This window comes from Lipotes vexillifer, unplaced genomic scaffold (assembly GCF_000442215.2).
Source record: "Lipotes vexillifer unplaced genomic scaffold, Lipotes_vexillifer_v1.1 scaffold1154, whole genome shotgun sequence".
Classification (NCBI taxonomy): Eukaryota; Metazoa; Chordata; class Mammalia; order Artiodactyla; family Lipotidae; genus Lipotes; species Lipotes vexillifer.
In genome coordinates, this window is record NW_006770904.1 from 37,486 (window position 1) to 59,459 (window position 21,974).

General features: G+C 45.5%; 1 protein-coding gene across 2 annotated transcripts; it reads right to left on the reverse strand.

Moving 5' to 3' along the window:
* Window positions 1-277: 277 nt before the first annotated feature.
* On the reverse strand, window positions 278-21,466 carry SIRT5 (sirtuin 5). 2 transcript variants are annotated; one of them, XM_007446407.1, is made up of 8 exons: window positions 21,311-21,466; window positions 17,915-18,048; window positions 15,592-15,817; window positions 14,012-14,099; window positions 12,979-13,032; window positions 11,449-11,572; window positions 9,692-9,807; window positions 278-764 (listed from the first exon to the last, which is right to left on the reverse strand). In XM_007446407.1, exons 1-8 carry the CDS (start codon window positions 21,423-21,425, stop codon window positions 689-691), a joined length of 933 nt encoding a protein of 310 aa, XP_007446469.1. In that variant the 5' UTR covers window positions 21,426-21,466; the 3' UTR covers window positions 278-688. The 2 variants fall into 2 exon arrangements, with proteins under 2 accessions (XP_007446469.1, XP_007446470.1); XM_007446408.1 differs by lacking the exon at window positions 12,979-13,032 and having other exon boundaries at window positions 689-764.
* Between the last annotated feature and the right edge of the window lie 508 nt (window positions 21,467-21,974).

The window sequence follows — 21,974 nt, forward strand, 5'->3', positions numbered from 1 at the left end:
GAGGAACGACCCACCATCACCCTCTCCCTTTCCTCCTTGGCTGCTTGGAAAGCCAGTGCTAAATTTTAGGCAGCTGTGTTTGTCCTTGGAGTCCATATATTTGCATTACTCTTTTTTCTCATCCTGATTTTCTACCTTACTGCTAATTTTCTCTTCCTTCCTTGCCTGAATTCTTGTTGTAAGCTATCCCCCTGAACTGAGGTTAGGCAGCCAAACAAGATAAACATTGACAAGAAAAAGTCCCCAACAAAAGATATCTCTTGGGGTAACACCTTTATACAGTCAATTACCTGCTGTAGAAAGGGATTTTATTTTCCACCAAACCTTGCACAAAAATCAGAAATACCAGGGTTTTACCCCTCTACCCAAATAGCAAAAAAAAAATTACTTTTTTTAGACAATCTAATTACAAAGTTGTTTCCCTCCCGGTAACCAACCAAACACATCAGAGGTATCTTATGTTTAGGTTCAAACCAAATAACGTGAATTGACTTGAGAAGTTCTGTGACTTCTCCTTCTAAACACGTTCACTACTATTTCCTCTAAGTCCCGTCACTTATCAGCAGTTTGGATTCCAGAAGATACATTCAGACCTTTCAGTATTCAGCTCACCATCCACAAGACTGTCTCTCCTGTTGGTGGCCTGGTACTTCAAGATGCGCTGTGATTTATTCCTTCCTCAGGGCAATTAAGAAACAGTTTCAGTTTCATGAGGCGCAAGGGCTTCAGGAAGCATCGTCCCACATGGCCCCTGGAAATGAAACCTGAAATGGCAGCACGAACACAGCAGAGTTAGGAGCAAGATGAACATTCTGCTTCAGCAAGTCAACTTTCTTAGTTACAGCCAGAGTAAAATTCACATTCTCACAAATGCGGTCTTATGCGTTTCTGTGCCCAGTTCTTTCATCTAGTTTCTGAAAACTCCAAATGCAGACACTTCACTATGGGTTGGCCCCTGTCACCAAGGGAATTTGGGAAAGCAATTGCCTAGAATTTAGGTGCTATAAATAAGGATTTTCTTTTAAGGAAGAAGAGGAGACATGGTTGTATTTTGTGATTGCTTTGCCAAACTCGTAACTGACATATTGTAAGTTTTACAAAATCTTACTCACAGGTAATAAGGACAAGAAAAAAAGAGCCTCATGCACCATGTGGACCGTAAGGACTTTACCTGAGGCCACAGGCCTCTCCAGCTGTCCACGGGAATTCGCGACTAGCCCTGACTTGCAGTCAGAAAGCAGGAAAACGAGAAAGATCAAGAAAGAGGAGGGAGAGAAAAGGAGAAAAACCAACGACTTCTGCTTCCTTCAAGGGAAAACACTTAGGACAACAGGGGGGAAATACCCAACTAATTCTAGTGTATCGTTAATAAGAAAATCAACTGAGCACAGTTAAAAATGAAAACAGCATTTGGTCATATTACTTATTCTTGATACAACACAAATCATGAATGCCTTAGCCCTTGAATACTCTGTTCTCTGTGCCACGAACAGACATCCCCGACCAAATGGCCTCTCTGATCCTTCTACCACTGGCAGCATGTGGAACACTGGCCACTAGAAAGCTCCGCCCCAGCACAGTCCCTTGAGGACTTTCCGAGAAGCACAGCCAGGCACGGAGAGCCTCAACTTCCACATGTTCTTCCTTGTGCCCCTTTCCACATTCACCCTCCTCCCTATTTACCAAAGCAAGCTGCACCTCACCTCACCCATCCCAAATCTTACAATGGCGCCTTATCCCAGAACATGAAAAGAAAGGGATGTCTGAAATATCGGTGTGGATGTGAGAAAACACACGGTTTCTAAAGACCGGGTAACACATGCAAGCAGGGCCGTTTCATCCTTGCTTTCAGTAAAATTGAAAGAGGGTCTTATAGAATTGTCAGCGAACAGATCACTACACGTGATTCAAGATTACTATGGGTATTTCAGCATATAACTTGGAAGGAGATCCAAAATCTGAGTAGCGATGCCATAATGAAATTCCTTTCACGCCCAGGGTTTATGTGGCCCAGGTTTCTCAGTACTTTCATCTATAAAAAGCAAAAACTGGGACTTCCCTGGTGGCGCAGTGGATAAGACTCTGCGCTCCCAATTCATGGGGCCTGGGTTCGATCCCTCATCAGGGAACTAAATCCCACATGCATGCTGCAACTAAGGAGCCCACGAGCTGCAATTAAGGAGCCCGCCTGCCACAACTAAGGAGCCTGCCTGCTGCAACTAAGGCCCAGGGCAACCAAATAAATAAATATCTTTTTTAAAAAGCAAAAACAAAGAATTACAATTGACATTGGACATTGAAAAGGTAAAATTTAGCTCGGCCAGTAAAAATCTTCCCTGCCATCCCTCAGACTGGAATTAGAGACACAGATACAGCCAGCTGCAAAGCTAGTAAGAAACACAATTTTTTCCCCCCCAGGACAAGCTGCACAATATCATAACAACTCCCTTCTTTGAGCGACCACTGCTTTATTACTCACTGAGTAGGAATTCTGTCCTCTAAAATCATACGCTACCAGTATGACGGCACTAAAGAATGAAATATCCTGTGTCTGGAGGACCTAAGCCACTTTGCCTCCGAGAAGCAGCCTTACTTCCAACCCAGGTGCAGAGCTCCAGGTAAGGGGTGTCTGGGACCAGGGTTCCACATCTACCTTCAAGGAAACAGGACCTTGCGGCCACTTTGCAGCCAGAGCAGATCTGACCCCTCTCCACAACCACAGCCCTGCTAGTCGCTGAGTCTATCAGAAACTGCTTCATGTAAACTTCACCTAAACTCAACCCTCCTTCCAAATCCTATAACAACTCCATCTTTTCCTTTGTTTGGGGACATGCCCCACGGCTCCTCTGGGGTCTCGCTCACTGCAGTGGGTCAGGAAACCTGATCTTCTCAGAATACAGGTTTGTTTCCTGTGACCACAGGCCGACTGGGCTACAACAACATGAACTCTGTCTCCTTCTAACAATATGTAACACTCAGCCACGGATACCCGAACTAATTCAAAAAACTCATGCCCCATGCATCTATTCAGAGATGCATTTCCCATAGTTTTACTTTTATGGAATTATTCATCAAAATGTATCATTTGTTGTTTTCAACAACTTAGTACTATAAATTACTGCAGTGATAATTCCATCTACGAGAATTTTTCAGTGGAACAATTTTTAAGTTTTAAAGAACTTGAAAATAGTTAAGTAACTCATATATTTTACAGCAGAATATAATAGGATAGTCAACAAAAGATTTTCAAGCATAAAAATACATTAATATACATTTCTACGGTAGAAGTAGGATGGGAATACCAGTTCAAAGAGAAAAAGAAAAAATGTGAAGGTTCTCACTGTTAAAAAGGGCTTGTATGTCTATTCTGTAAATGGATGACGTGGGTATCAAGTAGTTGTGACATTTGGATTTGAGTGGATACATTTAAATGGCAGTTTAGGATAATGGCAGTTTTATTTTTAAATGTCGGTATTTTATTTCCAGTAATTCGGAATCACATCTTCTTCAATGATTTTGATAAATTTTAGATGTCAAGTTTAAAAATGTAAATGGGGTACAAGAACAAAGGTGTTTGAAGACCCCTGTTCTGGCAGCCCGGTGCCTTTCCCCTCATCCCTCCCACTGCAGGATAACCAAGACCACTGTGTTTCGCCCAGAATATGTTCATGCCACTTCTATTGGCTAATGCAGTGATCCAATTTAATTAAAAATTTAATTAATGCAAAAATAAAGCTATTAAAAGAGGGTTATTTCTAGGAAAATTAGCTGAATGCTTTGGAAAGACATAGTTATTAAAAACAATTCTGTCAAATTAGATGTAGGTGGACAAGATGAGGGGAAAATGCTTCACAAGTGTTTTTTGTATGTTCTTTCTCCACTTAAAAAAAGAAAAAACAGGGAATTCCCTGGTGGTCCAGTGGTTAGGACGCTGTGCTTTCACTGCCGAGGGCATGGGTTCAACCCCTGGTTGGGGAACTAAGTTCCTGCAAGCCTCACAGCGTGCCCCCCGCCACCGAAAACACAAATAAACAGAAAAATATCTAAACCAGGAGTTGTATTTCAGTGTTTTCCAAGATTTCCTGATGATAAGAATCACCTAGGTCACTCGTTAAATATACAAATAAACAGCCCTCTTGCCCTGGATATTCTGACTCAGGAAGTCCAGACTGGGGCCTTGGGATCTGATTTTCTTGGTTATCTGTTTTGTTTTATAAAATAAAGGCTCAGGTGATTTTTCTCTTCAGGGAAATTTGGGGAACACCAGGAGGATTATGAATATGATTTATGCAAGAAAGGTGAGCTCCAGTCAGTAGATTCCCCCTAAAGAAAAGGCCTTTGGCTCTATCAGAAAAAAAAAAAGGCAAATGAATGCACATTTATGCTTTAAATGAAAATGAAATACTTATGTGTCCTTTTTTATTATATTCTTGCTTTAAGTGACTTTTTTGGTTAACAGATCGCAGGGCCCCTTTGCATGGACTAACAGGGCACCTACCCCCTACCCTGATAATCCAGCCTGGGAGAGCACGGGCCTTCCCTATCAAATGTGATCAGCTGTAAATTAAAAGAACTAACCTCTTTGATACTCTTGAGGAGTAAATACATAAATAAGACAAGTGATAAAACCATCTCCTAGCTAAGAATTCCTGCAGCGAGCAGGAACTCCACCTGCAGCGAGCTTCCTCTGGGGGCACTTGCCCAGCACACAGGTCACTTCCTCGCCGTACTGACCCCTCCACCTCTCCTGGAGCGCCGCCCCGCTCCCTCCTCTCCAAGCATGCTGGCCTCCCTGCTGCCCCTCAAACCGCCCAGGCTTGCTTTCCCCTTGGGGCCTGTGCTCCAGCTGGTCCCAGCATCTGGAGAGCTCTTAGCCCAGACACCCCTTTAGCTAGCTCCTTCCCCTCCTCCAAGTCTGCTCAGGCCTCTTCTGCGTGAGGCCCCCCCCACCTACCCACTGAGTCCTGCGACCCACCTGCTCCCCCCAGCTCTACCTTTGCTTTTCCCATGGCCTAATCCCCACTTCTCATAGGCCACAGAATCTGCACATTTATTATCCTTATTGTGTACTATTTGCCTCCACCGCTAGAATGCCATCTTCACATGGTAGGGTTTGTGTATCGTTTACTAATATATCCTATCCTAAGCACCCAGAGCAGTGCCTAGTGCATAGTAGGCACTAAATAAACAATTATGGGCTTTGACTAAATTCCAAAGTTTAGAGAAATGCAAAGATGAACAACAGGTGGTCGCAGGGCGTGGAGGGGCCAGGGTGCTTGGAAAGCCCTGCACACCAGTGTCTCGGGAGCACAAATCCCACTTCTGCCTCAACAAATGCACGCAGACCCTTACTTGCCAAGGACCTCTGGGAATGAGTAACAGCCAAAACCTTGAAGCCTAAATCTGAAAATGCCTAGTGTAACGGTTTTTCAGAAATCATCTAAGGCAACCATCTGGGACAGGGAAAAAAAAAAAAAGTGGAACTAATTAACACCTTGAAAATATTAATACATTTCAGTGGGAGGTAAATTCTACACGACTTAGTCTCTAAATTAGAATTGGGGCAAAGAGTCCAAACAACTTGTACAAGGTCGAAGGAGTCTTGTGAGATCCACGTTTAAAACAGAGGCAGCATTCCCACTAGCTATTTAGATAACGAAGAAAATCAGGTTAAAAGGAGATATCATTCCAATTTTCATTTTTCTTATTAACCTAGAGCAGGGGTTGGCAATTTGCTTTCTGTAAAGAGCCAGAGAGTAAATATTTTCATCTTTGCAGGCCTGACAGTCTCTGCTGCAACTACTCACTTCCGCTGTTTAAGTTCAACAGCAGCCACAAATACAGGAACATGTGGCGGTGGCTAGGTTCCAATAAAACTTTATTTACAAAAAACATGGTGGGTGCATTTGGCCTACAGGCAGCAGTTTGCTGACCCCTTGACCTAACTAAAGTTCAGCCAACATCTGTTACACATAAGATGTGAGAAATTTCTGCTTTTGTTGAGCTGCGTGTTTAAACAAGCCTCTTAATCACTCTGGGCTTGGTTCCCCATTTGAAAAACTGAGTAGGATGGATCACCCATGCCTCTCCTAAATGTCAGCTTTGGTGACGCCTAGACAAAAGCATTGCTGGCTTCACTGGTCAGTTATACTCATCTGGGAAAATGCCCAGACTCCGTGGTACAGAGAGTCTCGGCTCCCAAAGAAGCCCACAAGCACCTGTTCTCGTGGTTCTTGCGGTCGGTGCTGTCCAAATCCGATCAAAGTCTCTGACTAGCAAGTAGCCCTGTCTGTCTAAACAGAGACACGGCAGGTTTTCAGGACGTGACGCTGAAGGATTCTGGTTGAAGAGTAGCAGCTGAAGCAGGTCTGCGGCTTTAGGAGGCCCAACTTATGAAGCGATATCATTAGTACAAGTCAAGAATCTCTTCTTAACTTGCATGGAAAACCACCAAGTTCCACTTCCTTTCATGTGAAGACCAACACGACGGATGCCCAGTCCTTGCTGGTCAGTCCTGAGCGTGAAAGAGGCCAACTCTTACCGTGGGCTGTGGAAACACTCGAGTTTTATTTTCTTCTTTTTCCCTATCTGCATTTTACTTTTCTACTATGACGTGTACTTTTCTGTACACTTATTAGAGATGAGCTGGAGATCTAGTGACTGAAAATAAGCCACATTAGAAGGAAAATAGAATTTGGGGATGAACCGCATTTCCTGCTTCAGAAAATTTATCCTGTCCCCACCTGGGAGCGTTCTGACACTCTTCCAAGCAGACAAGAGGCTTGGGTTACCTGGCTGCGATGTTACTTTTGATGATGCTAAGTGGCCCAGGTGCTACACGTAAGTGCCACAATGTACCAATATTTTAGTGGATAAGTTAGAAGACAGCAACTTTTTTAATAGAACAACTTTATTGAGATGTAATTCACATACAATCCACTCATTTAAAAGGTATAATTTAACAGGTTTTTTTAGTATATTCACAGAACTGTACGACCATCACCACAAGCAACTTTAGACCATTTTCATCATCCCAAAGTAAACCTGTACCCATCAGCAGTTAGTTACTCCCCATTCCTCCCTACCCCAACCCTAGACAACCACTAACCTACCTTCCGTCTCTGTTGATTTGCCTATTCCGGATATTTCGTACAAAACAGAATCATACAATATTTGATCTTGTGTGCCTGGCTTCTTTCACTAAATACAATGTTTTCAAGCGTCATCCATGTTGTAGCATGTATCAGCACTTCATTCTTTTTATGGCTGAATAACGTTCCATTGTATAGATAAGTTTTGTTTATCCATTGATCAGTTAAAGGACACGTGGGTTGTTTCCATTTTTTATTATGATCCATGCTCCTATAAACATTCATGTACACATTTTTGTGTAGACATATATTTTCATTTCTCTTGACTACATACCTAGGAGTAGAATTGCTGGGTTATATGTCAACTGTGTACGTAATCTTTTGAGGAACCACCATACTCTTTTCCAAAGCAGCTGAATCATTTTACATTCCCACCAGCGATGTATGAGGGGTCCAGTTTCTTCACCAACACTTGTGATTCTCCATTTTTTAAATTATAGCCATGCTAGTGGTTAAGTGGTATCTGGCTGTGGTTTTAATTTGCATTTCCCTAATGATTAATGATGCTCAGCATCTTTTCAATGTGCCTATTGACCATGTATATATATATCTGGAGAAGTGTCTATTCAAATCTTTGGCCCACTTTTTAATTGGGTTATTCGTCTTTTCATTATTGAGTTGTGAGAGTTCTTCATATATTCTGGATACCAGTTCCTTTAAAATATTAGACTTGCCAATATCTTCTCCCACTCTGTGGACTGTCTTTTTCATTTTAGTGGTGGTGTCCATTGAAGCACAGAAGCTTTAACTTTGATGAAGTTCAATTTATCCATTTTTCTTATGCTACTTGTGCTTTTGATGTCATATCGAGGAGGCTTTGACTAACTTAAGGTCACAAAGATTTACTCCTATATTTTAAGAAATTTATAGTTTTAGCTCTTACGTTTAGGTCTGTGATCCACTTTTGTTTATGGTGTAATTAAGGGGTCCAATTTCATTCTTTTGCAGGTGGCTATCCAGCTGTTCCAGCACCATTTGTTAAAAAGATTATTCTTTCCCTTTCTGATTTGTTTTCATACCCTTTTCAAAAATCAGTTAACTATAAACATGAGGTTTATTTTCTGGACTCTCTTCAGCTGTGTCCTTCCATATACTTAGGTCTTCTGTATTTCTTCCAGCAGCATTCTGTCATTTTCAGAGTATAAGTTTCACATAGAAGGCAATGTTTTAAAAGGTGCCTTCCTGGGGCTCCCCTGGTGGCGCAGTGGTTGGGAGTCCACCTGCCAGTGCAGGGGACACGGGTTCGAGCCCTGGTCCGGGAGGATCCCACATGCCGCGGAGTGGCTAGGCCGTGTGCCACGGCTGCTGAGCCCGTGCTCTGGAGCCCATGAGCCACAACTGCTGAGCCCAAGTGCCACAGCTGCTGAAGCCTGTGTGCCTGGAGCCTGTGCTCCGCAACGGGAGAGGGCCCCGCAATGAGAAGCCCGTCGACACAATTAGAGAAAGACTGCCTGCAACAACGAAGACCCAACACAGCCAAAAATAAATAAATTAAATAAATAAATTTAAAAGGCGCCTTCCTAGTTCCCACCTCTTATACACAAATGAAGAACTATGGTCTAAGCACATAGGCTGCAGCTGACTAAAAAGACCTGGAGAAGTCTAGGAAGAAAGTCAGCTCACTCACCTGAAGAGGATTATGTCTGAGTGTTTCCACACTGTCTGTGACACAACTGTATCCCAATGAAAAAGAGCATTGGTCCTCATCCTGGCTGCACATCAGAATCACCTAGAAAGCTTATAAAAGTCATGGGGCTCAGGCTACACCTCCCACCAATTACACCAGAATCTCCTGGGTCATCAGATTTTTAAAACCTGAGGCAAAAACCACTGACTAAAGTAGTGACAAGAAGCTTCAGTGAAGTTTTCTTTTATTTATTCATATTTATTTATTAGTTCATAGTCTACCTTATTCTGGAAAGGAATTAAACAGACTGACAAGAATATATAAAGTACATGAAAAATGAAGAGCGAAAAGCAGGGGTGAAAAAAATCAAAACAAAGGTGAGGACATGAAATGGAACCTAGGATGAGACTCTACAAACGAATCCTGCGATAATCTACACTTTGCACACAAATTTGGGAAACAGGATCAGTATCATAATATGGCCACAAGTACAAATATTCTTGACAGCAAGACCAAAGAGGAATGTGCCCAGGGAGCCCCACGGTGAGAAGAGTGGGTGACACAGTTCCGCATGGGTATCTCCTGGGCTTACGTGCTGAGTCTTCGGCTGACCTACTTCTAAATGCCATTACTAAATCTAGCTTAAAAATACAAATAAAAGTAAAGTCTGAAGAATCAAGGAAGAACTTTCAAAATGTGAAAAACAAAAGCCCTATGGCAAACTTCCCGTAAAAAGACACAGCTACCTTCATCTAGGTTTAATACTTCGTTTTCTTCCATCAAAGCAACTACAGGCCAAATAAGAAAACACAAACTCCGTGTTTTTAAATTAGAATAGTAGGTAAAATCTGCTTGGATGACCACGCCCAGACCTGCTCAATAGCGTGCATTCCCACCTTGGTGACACCGGTACCTGAATCTGTTCGCTGCAGGGGTGGCTTCTATGTTAAATTCGGCCACCGGTACCCCCCGGGCAGACACCTGGGGAGCAAACATGGCGGCGGGGTAGACCACCGAGGAAGTTCCCACCTACAGAGCAAACAAACGGAAACGGACAAATGACCACACTGTGGAGAGGAAACAGCTTTTCAGAAAACCTACCAGAAACTTGGCCCCGTTTGTGGTGGCGGGTGTGAGGACAGCTAAGCTGGATGGGATAAGTGGAGAGCGTCTGAGGGACAAACAGGGAGGCAGGAGGCGCCCCTCTGGCTGACCCCTAGAATTCGGGAAGGACACACGATACAAAGACAAGAGCTGCACACACGGAGAGAATGGCAAAGAAATGACTCGATCGTCACCCAAAGGGGCTTAGTTGTAGTTTTGCTTCTGCTCTTTGAAGAGATGCAAATAATCCATGTTCCTTTTAAGTTAGAAAATACAAAGAGAAAACACATACATGTCATTCCTAATCCTACGTCTACCAAGATTATCACTGTTCACATTCTGATGTATATTCTTTCAGGTTTTTCTCTATGAATATATATTTATAAACATTCTTTACAAGAGCAGGGAGACCAGACCAAGTTTTACAAGCCAGCTTTCCTTGCTTAACCGTCTATCAAGCACATTGATACTAGATTCAACAGTGGGACGCACTCAAGAAATACCAGCTGAATGAACACGTATCCGTGAGAGGCCACTTCTGCTTTTAGAGATGTGTTAGGAGAATCTGAAATGTGCATGCCCTTTGTCCCATTAATTCCACTTCCAGGAAATCTGCCCTCAGGAAATAACTTGAAGAGACTGCTAAGAGTTACATCTAAGGACGTTCATCATAGCACTGTTTTAAAATATCAAAATCTGAAACAGCCTAAGTGTCCAACAGTGGAGGATTGGTTAACTATGTCCTTTTATATCCATACAATGGAACACCACGCAGCCAGTTAAAAGATGACGTGGATTTGGACGTACGGACATGAAATAAGCTAAGTGAACTGCTATGTGAATAAAGCAGCTTCCAAGCAGAACATACAGTATGAACCCATTTTTGAATTTGAATATGTCTACATCTGCATAAGCAAAGGTCTAGACCAGGGTGGGTAAACTTTGGGTAAAGGGCCAGATAGTAAATTTTTTAGGCTTTGCAGGCCATGCAGTCTCTGTCACAAATACTCAACTCTGCTATTATAGTGTGACAGCAGCCATAGGCAATACATAGAAGAAAGGGTATGGCTATGCTCCAATACAACTTTGTTCACAAGACAATGTACATTATCATAGTTTGCTCCCCTCTGGTCTAGAAGAGATCACACCAAAATGCTAACAGTGACTATTTTTGGATTGTGGAATTATTGGTGATCTCTAATTTCTTCTTTATAATTTTATACTTTTTTGTATTTTCTCAAATTTAATAACGAGCATGTGTTACTTTCAAAATCAGAACCAATAACATGCCCTTTTCATTATTTCTCTTCTGGGGGGAAAGGCTTTGAGAAGCCCCAGACATGGTCTTCCATAGTTTCATATTTTGAGATCATATCTCATTCACCGTTTCTTAGTTTTCCTGTAGGGCACCCCCCGACTCTCAACACACCCTCAAGAAAAGGAAGGAAGGGAGGGAGGGGGGGGAGAGACCGAGAAGGAGGGGGAGAGGGAGGAAGCAACCCCCACCCCCACCCCCCCGCCTGGTGTTTCAGAGCATCCCGAGGATCAGGGATGGGCATGACCTACCACTAGACACAAGTCACAGAGGGCCAGCTCCCTGCCAGCCTCCTCCAGGATGGCAGGGTCCAGGTTTTCTCCAAACCACACCACGTGAGGTCGCAGCAGGCCCCCGCATGCTGCCTCTTCACACCTGGAAGAGTGTCATCCTTAAGCCAACCCCAAGACCTGCTCTCAGGAAGGTCTGCCCAAGTGGATCGGGGACAGCCGGGAGCTGCACCAGGTCCAGTCTGTCCAGGTGGGTCACTCTGAGCCTTCCTATCCCCCATCCCTTCCCTCCAGCCCACATGAGCTTGTCCTGAAGGTGCAGCTCTACCTGCCCTTATGAAGTTTCTGTTCTGTCTGGACGCACTGGGTTGACGTGCTGGTGGAGACGTTTCAGCCAGCCTCGCTGTTCTCCTTCTAAACAGCTGTCTCTTCCCCAGCCGCTTCCCCACGGTCATGGGCCTGGTCGTGCTCACGGTCAGCCAGGCCCAGGAGGAATGTACTGGGCTGAGCTTTGCCTCTAACACGTCAACTGCTTGCTAATATCATCAGTGACCTCCTCCTTTCTTCTCTCAGATTCACCTCTCTCTTGCCCTGTCTCTAGCCAAGTTCTCCAGCGTCAATTCCTAAAAATCTCTCATCTTTCACTCGCTACTATCCCAGGTCATCTTATAATTTACCTTCTAAAATAATCTCCCCCAAACACCATTTTCATCATATTAATCTCCTACTCAAGATTCTTTTAGATCAAAACTTTCAGATCAAGACTTCAGAATTTAGTAATGAAAACTTATTCTTTTAGAGCAAAACTTTGAATTTAGTAATGGAAACCCTTATTAAGAAACATAAAAAAGGTTAAGTCAACCAGGGAAATACCAACATAATTGCTTTTTAGAGAGTAACAGTGTACTTTCACATATTCAGTGCTCTCATTAGTCCTGCAGTAAAGGAAACATACTTTAACTTCGTTCGGTCTAGTGTTTCCACATGACATCTTTTTTTCAAGTAATGCCTGTAACTTCACATGGATCTAGTGCTCTAAGAAACACTTTTGGAAGCGCTATTTTAATGTCTAGTTTTGAAAAACTGACATACAAGTTTTTGTTGTTGTTACTCTACCAAAATTCTATTTGGCCCTACAGCTTCACCTATGCAAGACCTATTTCTGCCTCTGTGACCCTGGATTGATAACTCTGAAGATGACGCGGAGGACGGAGGGTAGCAGCCGAGGCTTAGGGACCAGTTAGTCCCGGGACGCCAGCCTCTACGCTTCGTATACACTGGTAAGTGTCTACCACATAACAGCTGCTGAAACTTTCAGACCTGAAATGATCCCGCCATAACACACAGGAGAAAGGGACGGGACAGAAGCACTTCTCTTAAGCCTGGCTTGGTTCACCTTTTGTCCTTTCGCCCTTGCTCATAGATCAGCGCTGGTTTCGGCATTTGCACATTTAAGAGGCATCTCACCAAGTGAACCTGGATTTTGACTCCTAATTTTCTTTTTTTTTGCAATCTGGAACACCAAATACAGATCAAAGATTTTTTACCCACCGGGGAAGTTTCTCCACTGGGATTCTAGCATCTTGAGTTTCAGGTTCTGGAGCCCTGAAGTAAATAGTATCAGAAAAGAAAGAATGTCACTGGTGTAGTCGAAGAACAATGAAATAAGATAACCCAATAGGACTGTCTCTTTGCCTGGCAGTATATGGTACAAAACTCCTAATGCATACACACTGACTTAGGAGGGTACTAGGAGGATGGACACCAAACAGGTGATTACCACTGGTTATACCTCAGGAGAGGGAATTTGGATGTGGGAAGCGGGTGGAGGACCTGTTGTGCTGAGGGGAGTTTCATGATTTGCATGGTATATGTCATCCTAGTTGGAACCATCTGCAATGACATTATGTCAGTAAGTTACGTGGATAATTTATACTGATTTAAAATGGCCAGGTAGAATTTTTCTCAATATTCTGAGTGTACTCTTAATTTTTTGCCCTAATTATAATAACAGTAAATGTTCATCATAGAAATGTTGGAAAATTCAGAAAGATATATATAAAGAAGAAATCAAAATTGTCCATAATCCTACCACTCCTGTTAATATTTTGTTGTATTTTCTTCTGGACTTTTATCTATATAAAGATACATCAACATGGTGTGTGTGTGTGTGTGTGTGTGTGTGTGTGTGTGTGTGTAATGTTGGAAAATTCAGAAAGATATATATAAAGAAGAAATCAAAATTGTCCATAATCCTACCACTCCTGTTAATATTTTGTTGTATTTTCTTCTGGACTTTTATCTATATAAAGATACATCAACATGGTGTGTGTGTGTGTGTGTGTGTGTGTGTGTGTGTTTAAATACAAAGTTGGGATCATACTGTATAGAGTTAGATTCCGTTGTTTTCACTTAATATTGTAAATTGTGAGCAAAATACTTCTTTTATCATATAGCTGTACTGTACCCAGTTTTATTTCTCATAAATATCCATGGGCATCTTAGATGAATGTTCAATTTCTTCGCATTTATATTCAACTTAGACAAAACGACATACGTCTATTCTGTAGTGCAGTATAATTACCCCTTTCCTGATAAAGCTGGACAAATTGGACTCTTGTAATTCTCAGCCACAACTCCACAAGAGGTACATCGAGTTTTAAATAAGCTACCTGAAAAGCAAAAGTTAAACAAGACTGGAATTTAGTATAATCAGGAGCAATTGTCTCCACGTCTAAAAGGGTACGAAATAATTTTGTTTTTATACATCGTTTTAACAAATGGGCCTACCCCAGGTATCCCAGGGAACATAATAAAGGCATGCAGTACTACTGAACAAGCCAGAACATCTGCCCTCCTGGACTGCATAACCTGTAGGAGAGAGAGGCGGATGAAATAACTCACTGCGTGACTAAGGAGCTCTCTGACCGCCCTGATGAACGGAAGTAGTCAGTTGGGCAGAAGAATCCAATCTAACCCTAAGGGCAGCATTTACTAAGTGTATGACTGATAAAGGCTCAATAGCTTGGGACGGGCTTTACAGAATCTTAATTTTGACTTAATAAAGCTTGAATCTTTTCTACAAAAGCAGCTCAATAAATAACCAACTAACAAATGAAGAAAATAACTGTTAAAACTAGCAATGACTTATTGAGCTTAACCAATAAAAGGTGATCTCAATTCACTAAATAGTCACCCCACGCCCAGTGTTGAGCACGTCACAGTGCAGTGGACACACACTGTTCCATTCTGTCCAGAACGCCTTCTTTGGGGAGCCACCTCTCCTCTATCCCATGCCAAGCTGACAGAGCTGGCAGTCACATCCCCAGATACAAGCTTGGGCACGAGTTCCAGACTGGTCCCATCGTAGCAGCCTATCCTTCTATCCTTCTAGTAGTGTTTGGTCAAAAGGGAGGTATGTGATCCAAGCAAGGCCATCCAGAGACTTATTTTCTGAGGAGACAGCTAAACTAGAGGGAGCCTGGAGCCCCACTGGGTCACTGCTTCCGGAAATTCCACAATTTGAAATGCGTTTCTTGGGACTGAACTTTTGTAGACTATTAAATGCCCTTGGGAAGAAATTCCTGCATACCCATTTATGCTCTTGTATGAATGAACTGATTAGATTTTCGGTGAGAGCAAAAAGGGGAGAGGATTAAGAAACGGGAAGAGGAGGGTGTCATTAAGCGCAGAGAAGGGAAGCCAGAGGGACCCAAGACAAGCTCCGTGGTGTCACAGACCTGGTGGGCTCACTGCAGCCAAGGTCACTGAGCTGGCAGCTCCCTAAAGGCTCGAGGGCTGAGCAGAAGCACAGCCTCAGTGGACAGGGCCGATCGGGGACACAGGAAGAGTAAATGGTTCCCCCAGGGATGCCAGGCCTTTCCAGAGCTGAATCCTGCTAAAGCCACAGCTGTTCAATGGCCCAAACCTCCTGCTTCCCTCAGCCCAGCTTGGGGGGGCTGTCTGGGAACAAAAGGCCCCTCAACAGGACACCCAGGGAGGGGAGAGCACATAGCAGAGCAGACCGGGCTTCTCCGGGCAGGGTGGTCTACATTCCAGACACCTGGGGTCTTGTTAAGATGCAGTGGGCCCAGCTGGGACATGACAGCACCTGTGTTTTCAGGTCTGGTTCTCCCCTCCCACAGAAGACCGAGGGTCCCTCACCATGGATTTCCAGAAGGTTCTTGGTGCCAGCCTTGCGGTGCAGCTCATCGATGTTCTGCGTGATGACCGTGACCCGTCGGCCCTGCCTGCCCAGCCGGGCCTCACACTCAGCGATGGCCAGATGACCGGCGTTGGGCTCCTTGCTCTGCACCACCTCCCGCCGGTAGTGGTAGAACTCCCACACCTGGGATGGGTTTCGGGCAAAGGCCTGAGGGGTGGCCAGGTCCTGGGGGGCAGAAAGGAGGCAGGCGTCAGGGAGGGAAAGAAGCTCTGATGCTCCAGAAGCTGGGCAGCAGGGCTGCTGCAGCCGGCGGGACACTCCCAGGTCCCCTTTGTTCTAAGCAGAGAGGCAGCTTTGGGAGGTGCCCGCAGGGACACGTCCGTGTAGGTACACATGGCATGGCAGCCACAGGGCGGGGCCTGGGGCTCACGAGGGACCTTGGAGAAATCGGTTTAACTTCCCCAGTGATGACGCAGGGAGACTGCAACCTGTCTCATCTTCCACTCGAGTAAGTTACGAACGTGAAGTCCAGTAACAGGCGGGAAGGTAATTTAGTCTGGAATCCAGTTTTCCATGGAGCTCTACATTACAGGATGCCAAGCTCATTTATCCCGGAAGAAAAGTAAAATGCAAAATGCCCAAATGAGGTATAATGGCCATAGTTGAAAAACTCGGTTTTTATAACTATAATGATAGATACGTACACACACACACAACTACACATATAAAAAATAGTATATACATCACAGTAACAGGATATATATAAAATACATATTTTTTATAGTGCGATTCCTCTTCTAGGAGAGGCAAATCTCATCGACGGTGGAAGAGCAGTGTGGTCCGTAGCTGTCTGGGGCTGGAAGCTCGGGGGAGGGGAACCCTTGGCAATGACTGAAATGTTCCATAAATGGATTGAGGCGGGGTTGGGATTATGCATTGTATTTTACAATAAAGGTCGCCCTTCAACCTGGTGGTAAAGTCAGCCTGCATTGGGGGAGTGGATCATCTGTGCCGATCAACCCTGTTCTTCCTTCCTTCCTGTCCCCACTTAGACCTCCGGTGGCCCGAAGCGGTCACAGGCAGCGCATGAAGCTGCAGCCCCGGAACACAGGTGGAGTCAAACAGTCGACTGACTTCTTTGGGTCCCCACAGACCTTGAGCTGCTTTGACACCACCGACCACCCCTCTGGAAGCCCCTCCTGATGCCCGCCAAGCACCCCCGTCCGCCCCAACCCCGCCCTGCTTCTTAGACCCAGGGACTGCCCTCCGCAGCTGCTCCTTCTTGTGGGACCCTACGGGCCCTCTGCTCTCCTTTCTCCCCTCCCTCACCTTTAAGGTGATGATCCCCAGACTCGCCCAGAGGGCTGCAGAGAGGTGACAAGACATCCTAAACATCTGCCAGCCTGAGACATTTAATAGGGGAAGGAAGGGCAGATTCATTAACCCTTCACTCGATAAGAAATTACCTATGAAATCTGGAAGTCATGCATTGAAGTAATTACTCATGATTGCCTTCTTTCGACCAACAGAAATCTACTAAGCATCTACATGTGCCAGAGTTCTGGGAGCTGGGGATAGAGCGATGAAGAAAACAGGCACATTTCCCTGCCCTCCAAAACTAGGGATTTCCTGGGCCAGCGGGAGGGGAGGAGATGCCTACAGGGGCCTTGAGGGAATATTCTGGGGCACAGAAATGTTCCACACCATGATCCTGGTGGTGGCTGCACCACTGTATACATTTATTAAAACTCACTGAATTATACACTTATATTGGCGAATTTTATTACATGTATGGGGTTGGCCAAAAAGTTTGTTTGGGTTTTTCCCAATACATTATACCTCAATAAAAACTGAATTAAAAAAACTGCATGCCCCCAGAGAACTTACATCCTAATGACCTTCATGTAAAGTTGTGAGCATCAAGGCCTAAGCCTTTAACAATTCAACACTGTTTTTCACATGCAAAGTTCAGAGAAACTTTTTTAAAATGTGTAATTCTTAATTTCAACATCGATAGAAAAGTAATGAATTATGCTAACCAAAGTTTTCTGGTTCCACTTTAGTTACTGCAAGAAACCCAACTGTCATCTGACTAAGTGCAATCAATACATGCCTAGAAAGAAAGGAAGAGGCTGCTTTGCTTAAATCTGAGATCTTAATCATACAGACCGTGTGTCGATGCCAAAACAAACGGGACAAAAGGGTCATGGTAAATTTCAAAACGTTCCTCTCTGGGTTTCAGGAGTAGGTATAGGTTCCGAGTCAAACACTATTATGGCTTCATGCAGAAGAGCCTCTCGCTGTTCTGGAGACATGACTAACCTGAGCTTTCCATTTTCTCCAATAACCTCCCGCTCCTCTGAACGTCGGTACCCCACTCTCAGCACTGACGCCAGCCCCGGAAATGATGACTATGTGCTTGGCTTTTGCAAAAAACTTCCGGAAGTCAGCCATACCTAAAGAGGGAATAAAATCTTGGTCAATTCAGTGTACCATTTGGACATTTACATCCCAAATCATCTGCCTGTATTTTGAAACGTGACCTTGCGTGAAATTATACTTTAAGATAAGCAAATGAAAATCATTCTCATACCACGAAGACGCCCCCAGGCACCTGATGTGTGAGCATACAACGTCTTAAGAAAGAGATAGGGGCTTGGGGCGCACAGCACTGGCCCTGCATCCCACCCCATCTACTGCAAGCGAGATCTTATGTGAATGACTGACCCTCTGCTATCCTGGGTTTCCTTGGCTGTTTGACGTGCACAATAGTGTCTTCCGTAAAGGGTGGCTACTATGAGGATTAAAAAACGCTAATGGGGGCTTCGCTGGTGGCGCAGTGGTTGAGAGTCCGCCTGCCGATGCAGGGGACGCGGGTTCGTGCCCCGGTCCGGGAAGATCCCACATGCCGCGGAACGGCTGGGCCCGTGAGCCGTGGCCGCTGAGCCTGCGCGTCCGGAGCCTGTGCTCCGCAACGGGAGAGGCCACAGCGGTGAGAGGCCCGCGTGCCGCAAAAAAAAAACAACCCAGCTGGGCTTCCCCTCTGGTGGGCCTTCTCTTACACCTTCCCCTTCTCCTCCAAGGCTCAGGTAAGTTTCTCTCCTCTGGGCTCTGCCATAGCACGTATCACAGTGCACTCCCATCCACTCTCCATCACCCGCCAGACCTGATTCCTCAGGTCTTATTTGTGGAGTCTCAGAGCCATAGTCAGTACCTGACATGGAGGAGGCACTTCCTAAATGTGTCTTGTAATAATGAATCTTTAGGATAGGGCTGGAGTATTTCTCAAACATACTGGGCCAGAGGATTCATCCTTTCTCTTTTTAATATGTGTATATATAGGGCTTCCCTGGTGGCGCAGTGGTTGAGAGTCCGCCTGCCGATGCAGGGGACACGGGTTCGTGCCCCCGTCCAGGAAGATCCCACGTGCCGCGGAGCGGCTGGGCCCGTGAGCCATGGCCGCTGAGCCTGCGCGTCCGGAGCCTGTGCTCCGCGACGGGAGAGGCCGCGACAGTGAGAGGCCCGCGTACCGCAAAATAAATAAATACATAAATAAATAAATAAATAATTAAAAAAATAAAAAGAATTAAAAAAACGCTAATGGACGGGGATGCACCTTCCTTCTTAAAAGTAAAAACAAGCTTGTGTGTGTGTGAGGGCTGATCTCAGGCCCGCTGGACCCCAAAGCATTCCCTTCCTTTCCAAATTCACTTCCCTTTGAGGATCCTGCTCATCCCAGCTTCGCTCGGCATCACCACTGGGGCGAAGGCGGGGGCCTCCGCTGTGAATAAACGCTCTGTGTCCCAATCTGGACCCACGACCTTCTCCTTCACAGCTCGAGCAAGAGTTGGTCTTTACAACAAGACGTCCCCAGAGACTTGGGGTTACGGAAGGGAACTGGGCGCAGAGAATAACACGACAGCAGGGAGTTGTGGTCACAGCCTGTGGCCTGCGCTCCAGGATCCAAGGCCCAGCCCTGCACCTCCGGCCATCCTCCCGCCTGACCTCAGACCAACAGGGGCAGCAGCCCTCCTGCCATGAGGGCTCACTGTGCCCAGGCGCCGCACTAAGCACTCGATGAGCATCACCGCCAAAGGTGGACTTTGGTCCTGAAACGAATGTCATCCATCGCCAGGCTTGGAACCGCTGTTGTTTCTCCTGGTGGCAGAGATGAGGCCGAGAGCAACGCCCTCTCTCCCAGGCACCGCGGCTCTGCGGCCCTCATGCCTGGGGTGAGGAAACGCCACGGCCCCACAGGCCAGGCCTAAGCAGTGCAGCAGAGCCGAGCATAAGCTGCAGGGGAAGAGACTTCCTCCAGTGCCCCTACCCGGAGAAGCGAGTGTGGACCAGCGTGGCCTGCGGCTGGCCTGGGCCACCAGGGCAGGGTCTGCCGGGCACAGGTATCTTCCAGGAGTGGCCAACCTGCGCTCAACCTGCAGTGGAAGCAGGTTGCTTGGCTGCTGGAGCAGGCTCTCTGGTCTCCCCCGGGAGGAATGGCAACCGAGGCTAATCAACCCTCGGACTGATCGAGCGCCCCTGAGACATGGAACAGGTGAAGGAGGAAGGGAAGGAAGACAGTGGGATGGGGGCTCACAGACAACGAAGTGAACATTAAAGGGAAGGCGACGTCATTGCACACCCCAAGCTGGGGACGCGTATCTTACCAGTTTCTCATATTTGATGGCTCCTCCAGGCAGGGCGGGGACCTCCTCCCCCTTGTAAGCTCAGAGCTGCCTCTATGGCTAGCCCAGGACAGAGAATCTCAAAAGAGGCTCAAAATCTCTCCTCCCCTTCCCTTCCTCTCTGACGACTGGCAAGAATAAACAAAGAATAAAAGCAGAGCCTCAGAAACAGAAGATGCAGAGGCTCCGGCCCCCTCTCCGGCTCGGTCCTGGAGCTCTGGGACCATGCTTTCAGCAGCACAAGCTCAAAGGGATGAAGACGGCCTAGGCACACTGTGCCCCTGGGTGTAAACAGCCTGGCAGCCTGCCAACTGCACTAGCGCTCTGCCTGAATTCGCACCCCTTTCAGAGACAGACCAGTGTGAAAAACAGGGCCCACGAAAGCTGTCCAACCAGGAAGAATTCGGAAAAAGAAACCCCGTCTGGGTGGGTCAGAGGTTGTAATCTGATCTAATCTCCTGAAAGAACAAGATGCTTAATAAGAAAATACATCAGTACTTTTCTAGGAACTATTTACATGACTCCTGGATTCAAAACCTACAAACATCCTTACGGACCTCAAGTTCACCCATAGAACTTTCCCCTAAAGGTCTTTTCTACCTCAAATGTAAACTCTGTCATCCTACTGATGAATAGATTCATAGGTCAGAGTTGACTTGCAGGTTTTTGTCAGGTAGAGATACAAATCATTTCTGTCTAGTAGAAAATTTAACCCCATAGTACCCCATAGCACGATCACTATCTTTCTTGCCCTGCCGAGAAGTGAGGGGTTTAAAATACAAATCATGTGTGAAAAGCTTAAATGCAAACATTCTGAAGAAGCAACAGAATGTCTTAAATGGACTTAACTTGGCTACTGAGAGATAATTCTGACCCTGTCCTGGAAAGGGCTTCCCTAAGGACAACAGGTCAGAGCGACTTTCTCCACCATCCTGCCCCGTACCCACTTCAATACAGACATTCCCCCTCACAGGGTAGGAACTTTCAGGTATTTCAAATTCCACTGGAGATGAGATGGCAGGCTGCGAAGACCTACTTGAACTTGGACGGGCCATTGTTAGGCAAATCTTGGTTTGTATAGAGGCTGGAGGCTTCAATCCACAATACAGCTGGGAAAGTAAATGGCTTGGGACAATCCGGAGAGGTGGCATCAGGTTCTCTGTGTCACACTAATTATTGAGATGGGCTTTAGAAAAATCACAAAACAAAGAGAAACAATCAGAAAATACTGGTATTTCTGCAAATATATACATACACACATACACATATACGCAAAAGAATGCCCTTAACAAAAATCTTCTGTAGCAATTTTCATGCTGTTCATCCTCTAAACTAGCTGTTTTCATTGTGTGTTCTCAAGCGCTCCTAGGTGCCCAGAATAGTGGTTTACAAAGTATGGTCCCCAGACCAGCATCAGCAGCTTCCCCTGAGATCTTGTTAGAAATGCAAAGTCATGGGCTCCACCCCAGATCCACTGAATCAGGAACTCTGGCAGTGGGGCCCATCTCTGTCTCTGGGTGATTCTGATGAGTGCTCAAGTTTGAGAACCACAGCCTCAGAGGCTTGGGAAGGGGTCAGATGGGAGAACTCATTTGAAACACAGCTTCTGATGCTTTCAAAAAGGTATGAAGGGCTTCCCTGGTGGCGCAGTGGTTGAGAGTCCGCCTGCCGATGCAGGGGACACGTGTTCGTGCCCCGGT

Coding starts and splice junctions, on each gene's coding strand:
- SIRT5 (XM_007446407.1), bottom strand. CDS start 21,425: ATGCCACCTCTCCGGATTGTCCCAAGCCATTTACTTTCCCAGCTGTAT. Junction 13,033..14,011: donor CCAGCTTTATCAGGAAAGGG/GTAATTATACTG, acceptor TATTTACTTCAG/GGCTCCAGAACCTGAAACTC. Junction 9,808..11,448: donor TCTGTGACTTGTGTCTAGTG/GTAGGTCATGCC, acceptor TTTGCTCTGTAG/GTGGGAACTTCCTCGGTGGT.